The sequence below is a fragment of the Cnephaeus nilssonii genome (assembly GCF_951640355.1).
Source record: "Cnephaeus nilssonii genome assembly, chromosome: 2".
In the NCBI taxonomy this organism is placed as follows: Eukaryota; Metazoa; Chordata; class Mammalia; order Chiroptera; family Vespertilionidae; genus Cnephaeus; species Cnephaeus nilssonii.
Genome location: NC_137073.1, coordinates 5,222,117 through 5,238,994, shown reverse-complemented (window position 1 = coordinate 5,238,994; position 16,878 = coordinate 5,222,117). Strand labels below are relative to the sequence as shown.

Here is a 16,878-nt window from a genome sequence, read left to right as displayed (position 1 = left end):
CCGGGCGGGTGAGCCCCGGGTGGACCTCGGCTGCCGGGGCGGAGAGGCGGGCTGTTCTCCCGCAGGAGCGGGGACGCACACGCCATGTCTGTGTCTCGGGGCCACCAAAACCGGCGCCCTCCTCGCCCACAGCAAGGCCAGGGCGCAGGCTGTCACTCAGCTCTTCCGTTGGCTTGTGCCCACCCCACTTCCCGTGCCGATCCCGCTCCCAGGCCCCGGGGAGACCTGGCCGGGAGGAGACCCATCGCAGAGGTGTAACTGCAGACCCATGTCCTCATGGAAAAGGGACTCGGACAGGGTCGCGCCCCGGGGAGCGCACCACGTAAGGCTGTAGTGACGGTGCCGGAGCCCAGGGAGGACTGGAAGCCCGGAGAGGCCAGGGCCAGACCCTCCCAGCGCCTTCCGGGGCACAGGCCGCTGGACCTGACCTCACCCTGCCAGCCTCTGCAGGTCGTGGTTTTAGTCACGGGTTTGGGTACTTGGTTATGACAGCTCCTGCAAATAACAGCCACCACAGGCCCCCTTCTCGGGTGCAGGCGTCACACATGGGCCTGTCCAACACAGTGAGCAGACTGAAGTCCACTGGGCCAGGTCCCGGCTCCCTGCTGTCTGCCTGGGCCCACCCAGCCGGCCAAAGCCAAGGCTTGTCAGGCCTTAGTAACCTGTTTTTTAACAACGCGATGAAATCTTATAAATACATCAATGTAACCACACTCAGATCAAGATAAAGAACATTCCGGGTGACCCGGTGTGCCCCCCGCCCCCGCAGGGGCGCCACTATTCTGACTTCTATTGCCAGCAGTAGTTTTGCCTGTACTTGACTTCATATAAATGGAATTCCTCAGTGTGTTCTCTTTCAGGTTGTCCCCGTGACCCCCCATATCATTCATAAGATTGACGTGTCTTGGCCCTGGCTGGGTAGCTCATCACCCAGATACACCAAGGTTGCAGGTTCCATCCCCAGTCAGGGCACATACAAGAATCAACCAATGAGTGCATAAGTGGAACAACTAGTCCATGTTTCTCTCCCCCTCCCCCACTTCACTCCCACCCAAATCAATTAAAAAGAAAAAGAGATGCATTTTGTTGACTACAGCTGTCATTCATTCTTTTTCAATTGACAAGTAGGACAGTATTCCACTGTACAAATGTACCACATGGATGGACATTTACATTGTTTCCAATATATTTTTAAAAATATGTTTTTATTGATTTTAGAGAGGAAGGGAGATAGAGATAGAAACATCAATGAGAGACATTGATCAGCTGCCTCCTCATGCCCCTGACTGGGCATCGAGCCCACAACCCGGGCATGTGCCCTGTCTGGGAATTGAACCAGTGAACTCTCGGTTCATGGCTTGGCGATCACCCACTGGGCCACACTGGCTGGGCTGTTTCCAATATTTGACTTCTGTAAATAAAGCTGCTATAAAACATTCTTGAATGTGTCTTTTGTCAAACACACGCACTGATTTCTCTTGGAGTAGAATTGCTGGTATAGAGTTCATATATTTTTTACTTTAACAGAAATCGCCAGTTTTCCAAAGTGGTTAAACCAATTCACACCTCCCCTCCAGCTGTGTATGAGTCTGCTTGCCCTGTGTCTTGATATTGTATTTTTATTTTCAGCCACGGTGCGGGGGGGGGGGGGGGGGGAGTGGGTTAGCAGTATCTCCTTGTGCTTTTAATTTACATTTCACTGGGCAAGGTTGTTGAGCACCTTTTCATACACCTATTGTCCATTTGTACCTGTTTGAGTCTTTTGTTCATTTATCTTTTTCTTATTAATTTGTAATTCTTCATGTATTCTGAATGAATTTTTAAATATAGTTTTATCTCACCAAAATTTTATACACACATCCATACCAATAATCACCTGGGTTAGAAAGTAATTTTGATCTTATTAAGTAAATAAAGGCAAGTTTTTCTGACTTAGAAAATGACGCCAGGTCACATAATACATGGCATTCATTTCCTATGCACTTGGGGCCCAGCAGACCCACTCCGCTCTCACATGCTGGGACAGGTTAAACTGGAAGGGGTGGCAGCGAGGCCCACGTCTCTTCTCCCAGGATGGGCTGGCAGCGAATCCGCACCCCCGTGGCCCAGGGTGTGGGAAGTGCAGAGCGAGGGGCCAGGCCTGGCCTCTGCAGGCTCCGTGTTTGCTACACGTGCACCACGCGGCCGTTCTGGGCCGGAGATGGTGAGGCCAGTAGCCTCATGCCGAGCGCGCTCCTGGTCGCGGAGAAGAGCTGACACCGGGAACAGGAAGCGTGGCGTGCAGTGCCAAGTGTAGTAGCGGCGTCACCTCTACAGAGAGGATGTTCGGTCAGGATGCTACGGGAGGAGGACGGGAGGCTCCCAAGTCCTGCTGGGTCCCAGGGACATCTTCAGAGTGGAGCGGGGGCCGCTGGAGCTGGGCTTTGAGGGATGAGCAGGGGTCACCCAGCAGAGGGCGGCAAGATGGACATTCCAGGCAATGAGCCTGGTGCAGGGCTTCCCAGCACGTGACAATCGTGTGCCTGGGTGTCGGGTGTGCTGGGGCCGGGCAGGAGCATTAGTGTAGGTCTGGGGTGGCAGAGCCTTCCCCCCCGGCTTTCAGGGAACCTGGTGCCCAGAACAGTGTTGGGGGTGGGGGGGACAGGGGGCACAGCTCTCCAGGCACCTAACCCGCAGGGTCATGATGTGCCCCGGTGGTTCTTTGTAGGCCGGCCTTCTGTTTAGAGGACTTGTCATCTTTCCCAGACTTCTGTCCATGGAACAGAGCGTCTTCCTGGCCCTTGGTGGGCACTCAGACGGCGTGGAGTCCGTCCCCCTCACCGAGAAGGCTTTTCTACACGAGAACGACCTTTGGTTCGGCATAGTTTTTCTTCTGGAGTCGGGACCTAGTGGACAGGAACGCAGGAATGGGGTTCCCCATGCTCAGATTTCTGGGCCCGGTGGAGAGAAGCAAAGCAGGAGCTCTTGAACAGGGAGCACGCCCAGGGTGGGGGCTGCAGCCACGTGCAGTGGGAGGGGCTGCTTGGAGGGCGTGCCTGCGCGACTGGGCTGGCCAGAGGAGGCTTCTAGCCGTGGTGATCTCCTGGGCCAATCTCCTTAAATCATCTCCTTCAAATAGTGGCAGCATGGAGTCCTTGGGAATGGGAAATGAGTGTCAAGTTAGACCCATTAAGTGACTAGATGGGACATGAAAATCCAAAATCCCAGGAGAAGAATTTAGAGCTAATTAAATGCCGTCTCCCACCCAGTGCAGGACATCTGTGAACCCCACTTGCATGTTTCCAGGGACAGGGAGCTGGCTACCGCTTAGGGGAGCGAGCCGTTTTGCAAACAGGACATCCTGGAAGAGGACGTCTGAGAGTCAGGGCAGGGAGGGGAGGAGAAAATCCCAAGGTCCCTGGACTTCACTGACGTCAATGGAACAGAAGCAGTAGGGCTCCTTATCTCACCGTTACGCAGTAACATCTATTCAGCCCTTTCTCATTTCTTGTAATAAGTCAGAGCTTCCCAGACATGCTTTTCTTCTGTCAACCAATGGAAGTCCCGAGCCTCGCCTTAAAAGGAAAGTTCTCACAGTTAGCAAGAGACTCTGGGAGAGACGCTGGATGAGCCCACTCCACACCCACAAACTCACTCTAAGTCTCATTTGATAAGGCACTCAACTGAGAGCCTTCACCACCTTAAGTTCATTTTCCTGTGCGATAAGGACATTCATTACTTTTACTTGTACTGTCCTCTGTATTACTTGTAATATTTGGCCCTAAAGCAGTCCCTTGAACAGAGAAATCATGCAAAACACTTGACTTCAAAAGAATGCCATGTCCTGGAAATCTTTTTTTTTTTATTTGATTTTAGAGAGAGAGAAAGGGAGAGGAAGAGAGAGAAACATCAATGTGAGAGAGAAACATCGATTGTTGCCTCCCCCACACACCCTGACTGGGGATCAACCCTGCATCTGGGTATGTGCCCTGACCGAGAACCAAACCTGGACCCTTCAGTGCCCAGGACAATGCTCAACCAATGGGGAGCCACACTGGCCAGGCCTGGGAGTGATCTAACTTCCAGAAAGAAATCTGGAATCCTGGTTGGTTGTGCTACTTGATCATGTGTTGCCCTGGCAATGTGATCATTGACAGTGGGATGTTCTGAAAGGCAGAAACATGTGCACACTTTTTCTGTTCCGTTGGAAGAGGACCGTTGATGTCTTCCTCTTGTCCCACGTGTGATGGGACCTGTGACGTTAACAGGTTTATTATTTACCAGGTCATTTGAATATCTGTTTCAATGACTCTAACCCAGGGAGACAGCAATATGTGGGAATCAAAGCCCAGCGCTCAGGAGCACGGCGGGGGGTGGAGGGGTAGGGGGGATGGGGGGCGCTGTGAGGATCTTGAGCTCCTTCACCATGTTCTGACTTCGGGCTGTTCCCAAGCCTGGCTGAGCCTGCTTTCTCCCTGTGAAAGGCAGCGATGGCTGGGGAGAGTGAAAGAGGTTCTCCATAGAAAGCAATGACCTCCGCCTAGTACGTGCTCAATAATGCAAACTGTTGTCATCAAATAGCACCCGAGACGCTGCTTCTCTGCCAGCCTTGAGGAGGGCCGGCCGGAGAGGAGAGCAGCAGGGAGGCACAGCCTTTGACAGGGGAAGCGGGCATCTTCCCAGTTCGGGGGAGCAGCCATGTCTGCTAACACATGGAGCCATTCAGTGGTTCCACAGCCTACCCGTTCACGCAGGAGGCTCCCGAGCAGGCGGTGAAGGTGGGAGAGCAGGTCCTCTCCAACGAGGCAGTGATAGCGCCCCCCCAGTGAGGGAGGCCAGGCTCCTCAGGAAGTTACCCTCCACCCTGGAGGGAGGAACAGAGAGGGCTGGGACAAGACCACTGAGCCACCAGGCCCTGCCCTGGGCCCGCAGTGGTGGGGTCCGTGCAGAGCCTGCAGGGCGATGAGCCTCGGACCCTGAGGCTCTGGGCCATTGAGGCGGAGTCAGCATCACCAAGGCCACGCTGAGCCATGCGGCCGGGGCAGCAGCTGTGGCCGGGAGCGGGGTCACCGGGACGGTGCGGCATGTAGCCTGGACTCCCCGGCACACACCAGCCCTCTCCTGGCTGGACACCCATCCAGTGCCTACTCTGTGTCAGGCACACAATGTGACCTTTATGGAGCTCGTAGTTTAGACACGGAAATAAAATACTCACCTAAGAAATCACATATTAAATAATCAAATTTTACCAATACTGTTAACATTTTTTTCGGAAGCACTTAAATTCTCTTGTCTAACACACGTTTTTCTTTGGTGACCATTTATAACAACCACCACAACAGCGCTACCTTACACTTCTCCCCAAGTCTTCAGAAAGGTGCTCCCAGGAAAGACGGGGAGAAGTGCGGTGTGGCTGCTGGGCGGCCGGGCGGCCTCGCTGTGCCCTGCCCGGCCTCCGGGCGCCTGGCTCCCAGGACTGGGCCCCCGAGGACCACGGCTGATGGAGCCCCGCCTGCCTGCGCCGCTCAGGGAGCCGGTGTGCACGCTGAGGTCAGGCGCCGCTGTGAGCCTTCGGACCTCACGTAGGAGAAGGCTGCAGCTGTGTCCGCTGCCCCGCCGTCAGGAGGCACAGCCCTTCCACGCCGTGAAGGCTGACGCTTTCTGAAAGAGCCGGGGTGTCTGGCTCAGGGGAGGTGCCACCGGGAGGGGAGGCCAATGGCCTGCTGTTCCCCGGGCCCCAGGCCCCCCTCAGCCCACCGCCCGGAGCCGCGCGGGGCAGGAGAAAGGCACAGTGGCTCCTGGCTCTTCACCCAGCCGGCCCTTAACCTCGCGGCGCCGTCTCCTCCACAGGGAGAGCAGGAGCCCTTTCTCCCGGGATGGGTGGGAAGAGCAAACGATTTCACCCTTAGCACGTTCTAAAGTACCAGGAAGTCTGCACACAGGGGGATGCATTTCCTCTTTGCTGCCAGGTCAGGCTCAGGGGTGGCACTTGCCAGGAGCGCCTGCAGACTGCGGTGCTGCCCTGAGCTCGCAGGCGGGTCACCCAGTGCGCGGCCTCCTGACGCGCCGTGTCCGTGGTCTCCACGGCAGAGTCCGGCCACAGCTGCAGGTCCTCTGGACAGCCCATCAGGTTAAAGCGGGGAGCGGGAGGAAGAGATTGGTTAGAACGGGCCAGGCTACACTGAATTCTGGTGAAGTAACGTTCACAAAGACTGTCACGTCTGCCGGTGGGCCCCGGGGGAGAGGGCTGGGCCCGAGGATAAGCAGGACACAGAGAGACTCTGGGTGCAGACAGAAGTCAATGTAAACACGCCCTGGGCCACGTGCAGGTTATTGATCTGGGACAAATTGAACCTAAGTCCTAGTGTCCTTTTCTGAAAAATGGGGCTAATTACCCTCCCTTAGGTCATTGTGAGGATGGAGTGGATCCTGGATGTAAGTGCTCAATAAATGTTTCCTCTTTTCACCATTAAGGCGAGAGTGAGTCCAGCTAGGACCAGTCTCCTGCTGTCCCTTACGGTCACACCTTCAGAGTAGCCGCACACGGCCTCCACCCCTAGGAATCGGGTGCCGTGAGATGCAGTTCAAGGCGGTCCTCTCCTCTGCTTGCAGCTGCCCTGGGCCTGAGCAGGATTCTGAGAATCCGCCTCACTTCCCCGGAGACTCCAGCGCGCTCTTGCCCCAAACAAGCTCTTCCTCAGGGCACTTCAGAGACGCCCTGGCCCTTGGGACAGCGAGGAGGGCGTGCCCTTGGCCAGGGAAGCTCAGAACTACCCCTTTGATCTTCCAGCCCCGCACCCCTGCCTCTCACCTGTCACAGTGCTCTCAGCGGCTCCCAAATCAGCAGAATCAGCTCCGTCTTCACCTGCGGCAGGTGGGGGCCCATGGACCCCGAGGTGTCCAGCAGGATGCACACTCTCTTCTCCAAAATGGTGCCAAACAGTCGGCGGCTCCCTGCGCCAGGGGGTGGGGCAGAGGCAGGGAAGGAGTGAGGCTCGCCCCTCCTGGCTGCCTGTCCTTTCTGTGGTTGCCCAACTCATGATCTTGCAACACCTGTTGCCCGATTGATCACTGGTCAGATGTCACCCACTGGGAGATGGCCTCTGTGTTGTTGGAGGGGTCGACTGTCCTAGGGCAGAGCGGCCGGTGGGCTGGCTGTGGCTCTGCCTGTGGCCCCTTGTACAAGTGGTTATAACTGCCCTGGCCTTGAGTTAAGTGACTGGACTCGGGAGCCTCTCAGTACTGTTTTGGCTGGAAAAGATGTTACAGCACAAAGCCCACCAACCGACTGACAGAAATCAGCTCCGCACCCTTTATGTGCCTGTACTGAGCACGTGCAATGGCGAGCGAGGGGCCCTGCCCTCGTGGAGCCCACAGTGGGACAAGGAAGACAGGCGTTGCCCAGACAGAACTATGCCATGGCTTCTGACAGCGTTAATGCAGCCCATATGTGGAGATCTGAGCTAGAGGGCTACGGGTGGGAAGCAGATGAATTATGACGGAACTAGAGGCCCGGCGCACGAAATTCGTGCACAGGTACGGTCCCTAGGCCTGGCCTGCGATCAGGGCCATCTTCCCCAGCTGCCTGCAGCCAGCCCCGCCCCCCGCCACCACCCACCCCCGGTTCCCTGTTCACCATCAGGTGATGGGTGCCTGATGGCGGGGGGAAGGGACTGAGAGGTGGTCAGTGCACCTCATAGTGACTGGTCTAGCAGTAGCTCTGGTCATTCTGCTGTTAGGGTCAATTTGCATATCACCCTTTTATTGTATAGGATAGAGGCCTGGTGCACGGGTGGGGGCCAGCTGGCCTGCCCTGAAGGGGGCCCCAGATCAGGGTGGGGAGTCCCCGCTGGGGGGGCAGGGCCGGCCAGGGCGAGGGGCCATGGGCAGTTAGCAGGCCAGCCATGCCCCCAATCAGGGTGGGGGGGTCACCACTGGGGGGTGGGTCTGGCCTGGGCGAGGGGCCGTGGGTGGTTTGCAGGCTGGCCAAGCCCCTGGCTTTGTCAGGGAGGAGATCCGGAATGACATCTGGAAGACGTCCGGTCTATCCAGTCTAATTAGCATATTATGCTTTTATTAGTATAGATGTTTGAGGATGCCCGGGGACTGAATGCTTGAGGGACAGAGAGAAGGCCAATGTGTGGATAACAAAGGCCGAGCAGAGAGACCCATGGGGAGACGGACGAGAGAGAAAGCTGGAAGGTTGTTAATGGATTGGGGTTTATCCCATGGGAAAGCAGAGGGCCCGGGTCACCTGGACTGGCAGAGACAGCTGAGGCTCACACCCAGGTCCGCTATCTACACTCTAAGGCAACCGCTAACCAGGGCCTCTCTGGTCTTTGGACGGTGGTAGCCCTCACCGCACCCCACTGCCCAGGGCCTGCCCAGAGCACTGGCCCGGGTCAACCTCCACAGGGCCCAGGGGCCCACACAGGGCTCTCTGTAAAGGCTCCTGCCTTCCTTCTTCCTATTGCCCAGGAACCCACCAGGCTGCGAGCCTAAACATCCCCCATCCAGTTCTAGCTGTCTCCCTGGCCTCTTGGGCTGGACGCTCAGACCACCTCCTAACCCAGCACACCCTCCTCTGGGTGTGAGCCTGGCTTTCTCAGCTCTCCTGTCCATCACTTATCCAGGGGGCCTTGGTACTCTTGGGGACTTCTCTGTCAGGACCCCTCCCATCTCTGCCTTCATGGGCAGTTCTATGGGGCCCAACCAAGACTAAATTGAGCCTGGGCTGGTGTGGCTCAGTCAGTTGGAGTGTTGTTCTGAACCCCAAAAGGTGGCGGGTTTGATCCCCAGTCCGCGCTTGCGTGGGAGACAGCTGATTGAGGCGTCTCTCTCACATCAATGTTTCCCTCCCTCCCTCCCTCCCTCCCTCCCTCCCTTCCTCCTTCTCCTCCTCCTCCTCCTCCTCCTCCTCCTCCTCCTTCTTCTTCTTCTTCTTCTTCTTCTTCTTCTTCTTCTTCTTCTTCTCTCTCTCTCTCTCTCTCTCTCTCTCTCTCTCTCTATATATATATATATATATATATATATATATATATATATATATGCTAGTATATATAGTACCTCCTTTAAAAAAAAAAAAAAAAGAAGAAATTGAACCTCTTGATGGTCATCCCTCGGTCACACCCAGGGAGGCAAGGTATGGAGGCTGGCCCTGCAGAACTCACGTGGACAGACTTGGGCCTTCTCTGGTGCTCTTTGGCCCCTGCTCCACCTCCCTGTCATCCAGCACCTTGCCAGACCTCTGAACCCAGAAGTCACACTGTACCTGATGACCCTCCTGCCTACCCCCCCACCTGACAGTGTGTGAGTGCCTGGCCTGGGAAGGCCTGGCCCTGGCCCCTGAGGTTGTCTTCCTCTTCCCCTCCTGCCCCCACCCCCCAGGACAGCAGGTAGGCTCACCAGATAGCAGCCACTGCAGCCTCTGGACACAGCATCTCACCACCTTCTTCAGGCACGTGATGTACGCTCCAATTTCCCGGGGTGTCCACTGAATGTGTCCCAGCACCCCCTGGATTAACGCAAGTGAAGGCAAATTCCCCCATCACTTTTCTTCATATCCCCATCACCCTCTAAAATAGTTAGTCCTCTGTGTTAATAATTTCCCAAACATTGTTAAGCATATGTTTTTGTTTGTTTGTTTTAAAGCATTTCTTTTATTATATTACTAGAGTCCTGGTGCACGAAATTCATGCACGGGGGTGCAGAGGGGCAGGGTGTCCCTCAGCCCTGTCTTGGCCTGCAAAGACACCAGCATCCCTCACCCCGGCCTCTAGCCAGAGGTTCCTCCCCTCCTTCTGCACAGCCTCTGGGAAGATGCTTGTCCTGGGGCCTCCTCAGGGCCCTGGCCCATGACGCCCTGCAGTTCGGGTACTCGGGGGCTTGGGCTTTCAGGTCTGGCTTCCTCACCTGGCATGGTGAGCATCAGCTGCCATGGGAGCCTTGCCTTAGGGGTCACCCCCTTGGACCATACTACTTGCGAGTGTGTGTGAGTGTGTGGGGGGGGTGGCCTCGGGGGCAGTGATTTGATGTCTGTAGCATGCCCGCTGACACCCACCACCGCGGCACCACACTGGTCCCGTCTGGACTGCTGGCAGGGGGCTTCCAGTCTGCGACTGGGGCTGATGGGCTGTGACTGGGGGCTGCAGGTGGAGGACCCCGGCACCCATAGGGCTGTCAGCATCAGGAACTAGAAAGATCCATTTTTCTGGTTCCTCCCCTGCCGCGCGGATGCTGAGCTCCGGGCCCCACAGGCCCGTTCACTCCTGCTGCACGGCCGGCCGGGGCGGGGACGTGGGCCCGCTGCCCCAGAGGCCCCTCCTCTGCCGCAGCACAGCCGTGGCGTGGACGCTCCCAGTCCTCTGGCCAGAGACCCCTCCGCGGCCAAGGAGCAGATGCTGGGCTCCCGTTGCCAGGGCGATGCCTCCAGCGTCTGCTATGGGCGCCGCCATTTTGTCGCGGAGTGATGGCTAATTTACATATTACCCTTTTATTATATAGGACTAGATGTATGGATCTAGGATGGAATGGGGAATTGGGGATAATGGTACTGAGGCAAATGTGGTCACTGTGGTCACTATAACAAATATAGGGTCTCCAAATTGTTTAAAAAATACCTTTTTTTCCCCCCCCAATTTCAGAAGGAAGGGAGGAGAGAGAGATAGAAACATTAATGATGAGAATAACTGATTGGCTGCTCCTGCATGCCCCACACTGGGGATCGAGCCTGCAACCCAGGCATGTGCCCTGACTGGGAATCAAACTGTGACCTCCCAGTTCATAGGTTGATGCTCAACAACTGAGCCACTCTGGCCAGGCCTAGCTCTGAATTTTAGACCAGAAAACTACTCATGGTAGGATGCGAGGTCCATAAATTTCAAACCAAAAGGTGACCTTGGATGGAGAGGGGGACAGCATGATTACAATCTCTTAAAATTTTTCTGTGGGATGATTTTGAATTTGGTGGCTATTTTTAGCTTTATGGTTACCTCTTGTTGGTAATCTATAATAATAAATGCAAAATATATTAATTAGACCGGACACCAGAACGACCTTCCAGACGTCCTTCTGGACAAAGCTGGGGCTGCGAGGGCTGAGGCAAGCTGCTGCTGCAGCTGTGAGGGCCAAGCCCCTTGCATGAGTTTCGTGCACCGGGCCTCTAGTGTTATATAAAAGGGCAAGAAGAGAAAATGGGGTCTCTGACAAAGCATGGTTAGATTTTCATTTTGTACTAAATGTGCTTATTCCAGTGAGAACACAAGAGCCCCAAAGTAGAAAATAGAGACTAGAAGCCTCACTTCCCTGAGGACCTGGCTCCCGCCATCCTGGCAGCACCAGCATCAGTTCTGGGGCCAGAGTCCCTGCCGGTGAGAACTGCCTCCACCTGTGCACTCAGCACCGTCTCTGCCGCTCACTGCAGGGAGCCCCTCCAACCTGCGCGTGGCCGCGCCCTGTGTGAACTAGCAGCTTGAGTCCGCATTCCGGCACATATGCTACCAGGCGTCCTCAAACTACGGCCCGCGGGCCACATGCGGGTGTTTTTGCCGTTTTGTTTTTTTACTTCAAAATAAGATATGTGCAGTGTGCATAGGAACTTGTTCATAGTTTTTTTTAAACTATAGTCCAGCCCTCCAACCGTCTGAGGGACAGAGAACTGGCCCCCTGTTTAAAAAGTTTGAGGACCCCTGTCCCCCTTTCCGACCTATAATTAAGCCCAACCCCCTTCCCGCTAGTGCCCTAGCCTTGCAAAACCTGCTTCCCTAAATACTTAACATACAGAGGCCATACATCATGCACAGCCCCACAGGGGGGTTGGCTGCTGGCACCATCCAGGGTCGATGGTCGCAATCTCACTTCCCCTTACAGCCGTCATTGGGACTCGGGGCGGCAAAAGCCCGAGAAAAGCCCGGACGCTGAGAGACAAAGGAACTTAGGGCTGTTTGAGAGAAAGCCCGCTGCATTCGGGGCTCAGCTTTGGGAACCGACTCCCCCGAGCCCCAGCACCGGTGCTCCTGCAATCAAGTGCCTTTTCAGAATCTTCCGAGTGGCTGTCCGTCCTCCCGCCCTGGTCATTTCTGCAACACCTGAGGGCTCCCTTTTCTTCCAGCAGGATGGATTCCCCAGGAGCAGCCCACTCTGAGGGGCAAGGTTTGGCAGGAAGAACAGAAGCCACGCCTGTACATCCACAGAGTCTCCCCAGCACCCGCTGCCACTGTGGCTGAGAGGAGCTGGGGGAGAAGACCACGCCACCAAAACCCCGACTACCTTGACCTCGCCGCTGGGGAAGGCGCTGCAGGATCTGGCCGCTGCCGGCCTTCCTGCCAACCTCCGACGAGTGCCGGTGGGACTGATGCGGCTGGAGATCTCCATCTTCAGTGTTTTCAGCCCATAATTTGCTACCCACTTTAGAATAAAGAAAAGGACTATTATCTTGGCTAATTCAGGCTGAAGTGAGTGACTAAAACCGCCTCTTTGAAATCTAGTTCCTGTCTGAAATGTGGGTTTCCTTGGTTCTGTTAAAGTAAAAACATTCAAACCTGTAAAGAATTTTTGTGAGTTTATTTCAGCCAAACTGTCGACAATTGCCGGGAAGCAGAATCTCAACGGACTGGGATAATGCTCCGGAGAATGGCGGTCTGCACCTTGTTTTATACATTACAATCAAGGGAGGAGACATATGTGGGTTACGTGAAATCCACTGTGATAGATGAGGGAGGCGGGAGAAAGCAAAGCGGGTGTTGGGGGGTGGGGGGTTACCTCTGGGATTGGATGAAAAGTAAGATGATAGACACATGCTTCTGTTACTTAGGTGGTGCAGGATCGTTAACAGTCAACAATTAACACAATAACAGTGAAGGAATTTGTGGTCTCTGTCCTGGGGACCAGGGCATTTGGTTGTGCCCAGGAGGTCTGGAAAAAGGGAGGTTACAAGTTACTCTGACATTTCACAGGTGTGTCATCTGACATGCAAAAGGGAAACAGGCTCAGTTAAGGTAAAGATTGACCTTGTCAGGGAAGATACCGGCCTAGGACATGACTACCCACCATCACTGCTTTTAGTTAAAGTTTTAATTTCAGACCATCCTTTGTGGTGACTTTAGGTCTTGAGTTTGCAAAACGGCCATGCAGGCCTCCCCTGAGCCTGTCAGGTTAGCATGTGGCCTGTTTTTCATCCACAATCCTCCTGAGAGCATCCACTGCATGCAAATTCCTCCCCTAGTGCTGGGGACAGATACTCAAGAAATATGGGCAACAGGGAACAAAATTTACTGAGTACCTGCTCCTCCCTATTGTGGGTGAAAGGGGCCACATGCTAACCTGACAAGCTCAGGGAAGGCCTGCATGCCGGTCTTGCAAACTCAGACCTAAAGTAATGTTATATTGTAAATCTGTGAACTAAAACAGGAGATGCCTTCATCAATAAGCCAAATTAATTTGGAGTCTTTTTATTACGCTAGTACTAGCGGGCTCAGAGTAGAATGTCTCTGTCAAATTCTGGGCTCCAACATGGTGGAAGTCTTCCCTGTTTATACTTTTTTCAGCTCTTTGTCTTCCAAATTTGGAACGAGACTTCCGTACCTTCTTAGAAAGAAGTCCTGTGTGCTGGGACAGGGCCGTGAGACCATAACTCAAGCCTTGCCTGGCGGCAGCACTGACAACTCTGTCTGGGGCATAGTTTATGGCCTCTCTGGAATGGGAATAGTCTTATTTTTCTTTATTATTTAAGCAAACAAGCGTTTACAGAAGCCAGAATAGCAGGTCTAAAATTTCAAACAGCAGTTTTTACACAAGATGGAGGTTACTATGCTTCAGTAACCACAAAGGATGGTCTGAAAGTAAAGTTTAACTAAAAGCAGTGGTGGTGGTAGTCACCTTCTAGGTGGGTGTCTTCCCTGACAAGGTCACTCTTTACCTTCCCTGAGCCTGTCTTTTTGCACCTACAGTAACATATCATTGAAATGTCAGGGTAACTTGTGACCTGTTTTCTGGATCCCTTCAGGCACAACCAAATGCCTTGGGCCCCAGGACAGAGACCATAAATTCCTTCATTGTCATTGTTATCATGTCAATTGTTGACTGTTAAGGATCCTGCACCCACCTAAGTAAAAGAAGTATGTGTCTCTCATTTTACTTTTTATCCAATCCCAGAGGTTCCCTCCTCCCCGTTTGCTTTCTCCCAATTCCCGAATCCATCACCAATGGATTTCATGTAACCCCCTTATGTCTTCTCCTTTGATTGAATGTATAAAAATAGATGAAAACCCGCCATTCTCTGGAGCATTATTCCAATTGGCTGAGATTTTGCTTCCTGGCAATTGTCGACAGTTTGGCTGAAATAAACTCACAAAAATTCTTTACGGGTTTGGATATTTTTACGTTAGCATTATGCTGTGGACATTGTTGTTCCCCACATCTTTCAACCTTCCCCCACAAGATTTGGGTAGTAACCCTGATTGGTCTAAAGTTCACACTAGAATCCAGTTAAGATATTTCCGTGTCCTTGTTACAAACAGGGTTACTAGAACAGGCAGGCCCCCAGAAGTCAGAGCACAGCCCCCAGGAATGGCCCAGTGAGGACCAAGCTGACTCCACCGAATGGCAGGGGGAGAAAGTTGTTTGACCTTCTGGACAAACAAGGAGGAGGATTTCTGTTGCTTGCAACCCGAAGGATCTGATACTCCTAAGAACTTTACACAAAAGAGACTTCCGTTAGTCCTTGATCCTAGTTGACAGCTACAATTGTCTTCATTTTCCAAACGAGGGCATTGAGATTAAATGTAGTTAAGGCCTTGTCCAAGGTCACCCAGCTGGGAGGTGACACTCTCCAACCTCGGTACACGTAACCCTCAGCGGTCACTCTAAGCAGGGGCGTCCTCACTGCCCAGTACTCCATCCTCGGAGAACGGCTTCGAGAGGGAATTGTTGCCTGGGGACGTGTGCGGACACCTCACTACCTCTTGGCTTGAGCAGACCGTGTCCTTCTGGGCCACTCCAGAGCAGAGCTGTCCTCCTCCCCCCCTCCTTGAGGGCACTTTCTGTACCCCAAGTCTGCGAGAAAGAGTCAGGTTACCTGGTGCACCTCTCGTCCCTCCCCTCCCCTCCCCTCCCCTCCCCCCTCCCCTCCCCTCCCCTCCCCTCCCCTCTCCTCCCCTCCCCTCCCCTCCCCCCCATCGCTCTCTTTTCACATCAATTTCTCTGCCAATTGAGTCAGATGTAAAATCCCTTAGGTGCAATTTGCTGGAGGCAGAAAGGGAGGCTGTGAGGTGGATGGGGCAAACCTGCTGGACTCTCTTCTCCGCAGCCCAGGGAACGGTTCCTGGAACCTGTACCCGTTGGCAGCTGTCAGGCTGGCCTGGGGCCCCATCTCCACGCCCTCCCCGTGAGCCCCAGCTGGGACCTCGGGAGACATTCAGTATTGACCCTTCTCATTCTCCTGCTGTGTCAAGACTGCATGTCTGTTTCCCTGGCCTGGGAGACCCGAGTGTGAGGTAGGCCTGGTCCGGGCACTGCTGTCCTGCCCGGTGACCGTGCCGTTCCCACAGGCCAGGGGTTTCCCAGACTCTGCACCCTCCGACTTACCCTCGCTATTCCCGGCCGCTGCTTCCCTTGTGCGGGTCTCCCTCCTCCCTGCTCCAGGGCCCTCTTTGGCTGGCTGGGCTGCAGCTGGGGGACAGGAGGCCTGAGCGGAGTGAGCGCTCTCCATGCCCTCTGGCTTCAGCCTCACTGCCCCCCAGCCCCCTGCGCCAATCAGGAGAGCAGATTCCACCAGGTCCCACGGTGCCAGGACCCTGCTCTGGGCCACTGCCGTGCCTTTGATGTTGGAAGTGAGGTACCTGCTCTTGGGTTCTGGGAGCTGACCCCTTTCATAAAAACACCCGTGCCTGTCGCCACCAGCGGGCACTGGTCATTCTTCTCAGCCCTAACTTTTTTTTTTTTAAATTTCTTTATTGATTAAGGTGTCACATATTTGTCCTCATCCCCCCATTCCCATCCCCCACCCCTCCCCACGGATGCCCCCACCACCCTGTTGACCTTAACCATTGGTTAGGCTTGTATGCATGCACACAAGTCCTTTGGTTGATCTCTCCCCCCTCCCCCCACCCTCCCCTACCCTCCCTCTGAGGCCCGACAGTCCGATCGATGCCTCCTTGTTTCTGGGTCTGTTCTTGTTCATCAGTCTATGTTGTTCATCATTTCCCCTAGATGAGTGAGATCATGTATTACTAGAGATATACTTATAAGAACCGAATGTGAGACAAGCAATAATAGTTATGCTGACAGGCAAATGAATCAGTCTGTAGTGAGTTTCTTTCTGGACCAACAGTTCTTTTGAGACCCAATTTCAATGTCCACCAGTTCCTTATGTGTACATGTCGGCACTGACTTTTCAGCTCTGGATGGTGGACAAATGGTGGTAATGCAGGTCCGACTCCCTCTGGTTTGGTCTCGCCCGGACCCAGGGGCGTACGGCCTCACCCGGACCCGGGACCCAGCATCACCCAGGCCCCGGGGCGCGTGGCCTCACCCGGACCCAGGTGTGCGTGGCCTCACCCGGTCCCAGGATCCAGCCTCACCCAGACCCAGGGGCGCGTGGCCTCTCCCGGACCCGGGACCCAGCCTCACCTGGATCCAGGGGTGCACGGCCTCACCCGGACCCGGGATCCAGCTACACCCGGACCCGGGACCCAGCCTCACCCGGATCCAGGGGCGCACGGACTCACCCAGATCCGGGATCCAGCTTCACCCGGACCCAGGGGCACGCGGCCTCACCCGAGCCCTGACTTTCTTCACCAGTAAAGTGGGGGGCTGACGGGTGACCTGCCACTATTATAAGCTCAAATGGGCGTCCTAGCAGGAGGGCTGCGCAGGATCAAGACTCATGACCGCTGATCAAGG

General features: G+C 54.6%; 1 protein-coding gene across 1 annotated transcript in view; it reads right to left on the bottom strand.

Moving 5' to 3' along the window:
- Positions 1-2,833: 2,833 nt before the first annotated feature.
- Positions 2,834-16,878, bottom strand: part of VWA3A (von Willebrand factor A domain containing 3A) — a gene marked incomplete at both ends in the record, with an annotated part of 66,152 nt that continues 52,107 nt past the window's right edge. The window contains 12 exon segments of the mRNA XM_079789109.1: positions 2,834-2,885; positions 3,036-3,133; positions 4,722-4,802; positions 4,804-4,843; positions 5,492-5,587; positions 5,589-5,640; positions 5,969-5,989; positions 5,992-6,167; positions 6,798-6,933; positions 9,385-9,493; positions 12,247-12,384; positions 14,937-15,017. Coding sequence (XP_079645235.1) covers positions 2,834-2,885; positions 3,036-3,133; positions 4,722-4,802; positions 4,804-4,843; positions 5,492-5,587; positions 5,589-5,640; positions 5,969-5,989; positions 5,992-6,167; positions 6,798-6,933; positions 9,385-9,493; positions 12,247-12,384; positions 14,937-15,017 — 1,080 coding nt within the window.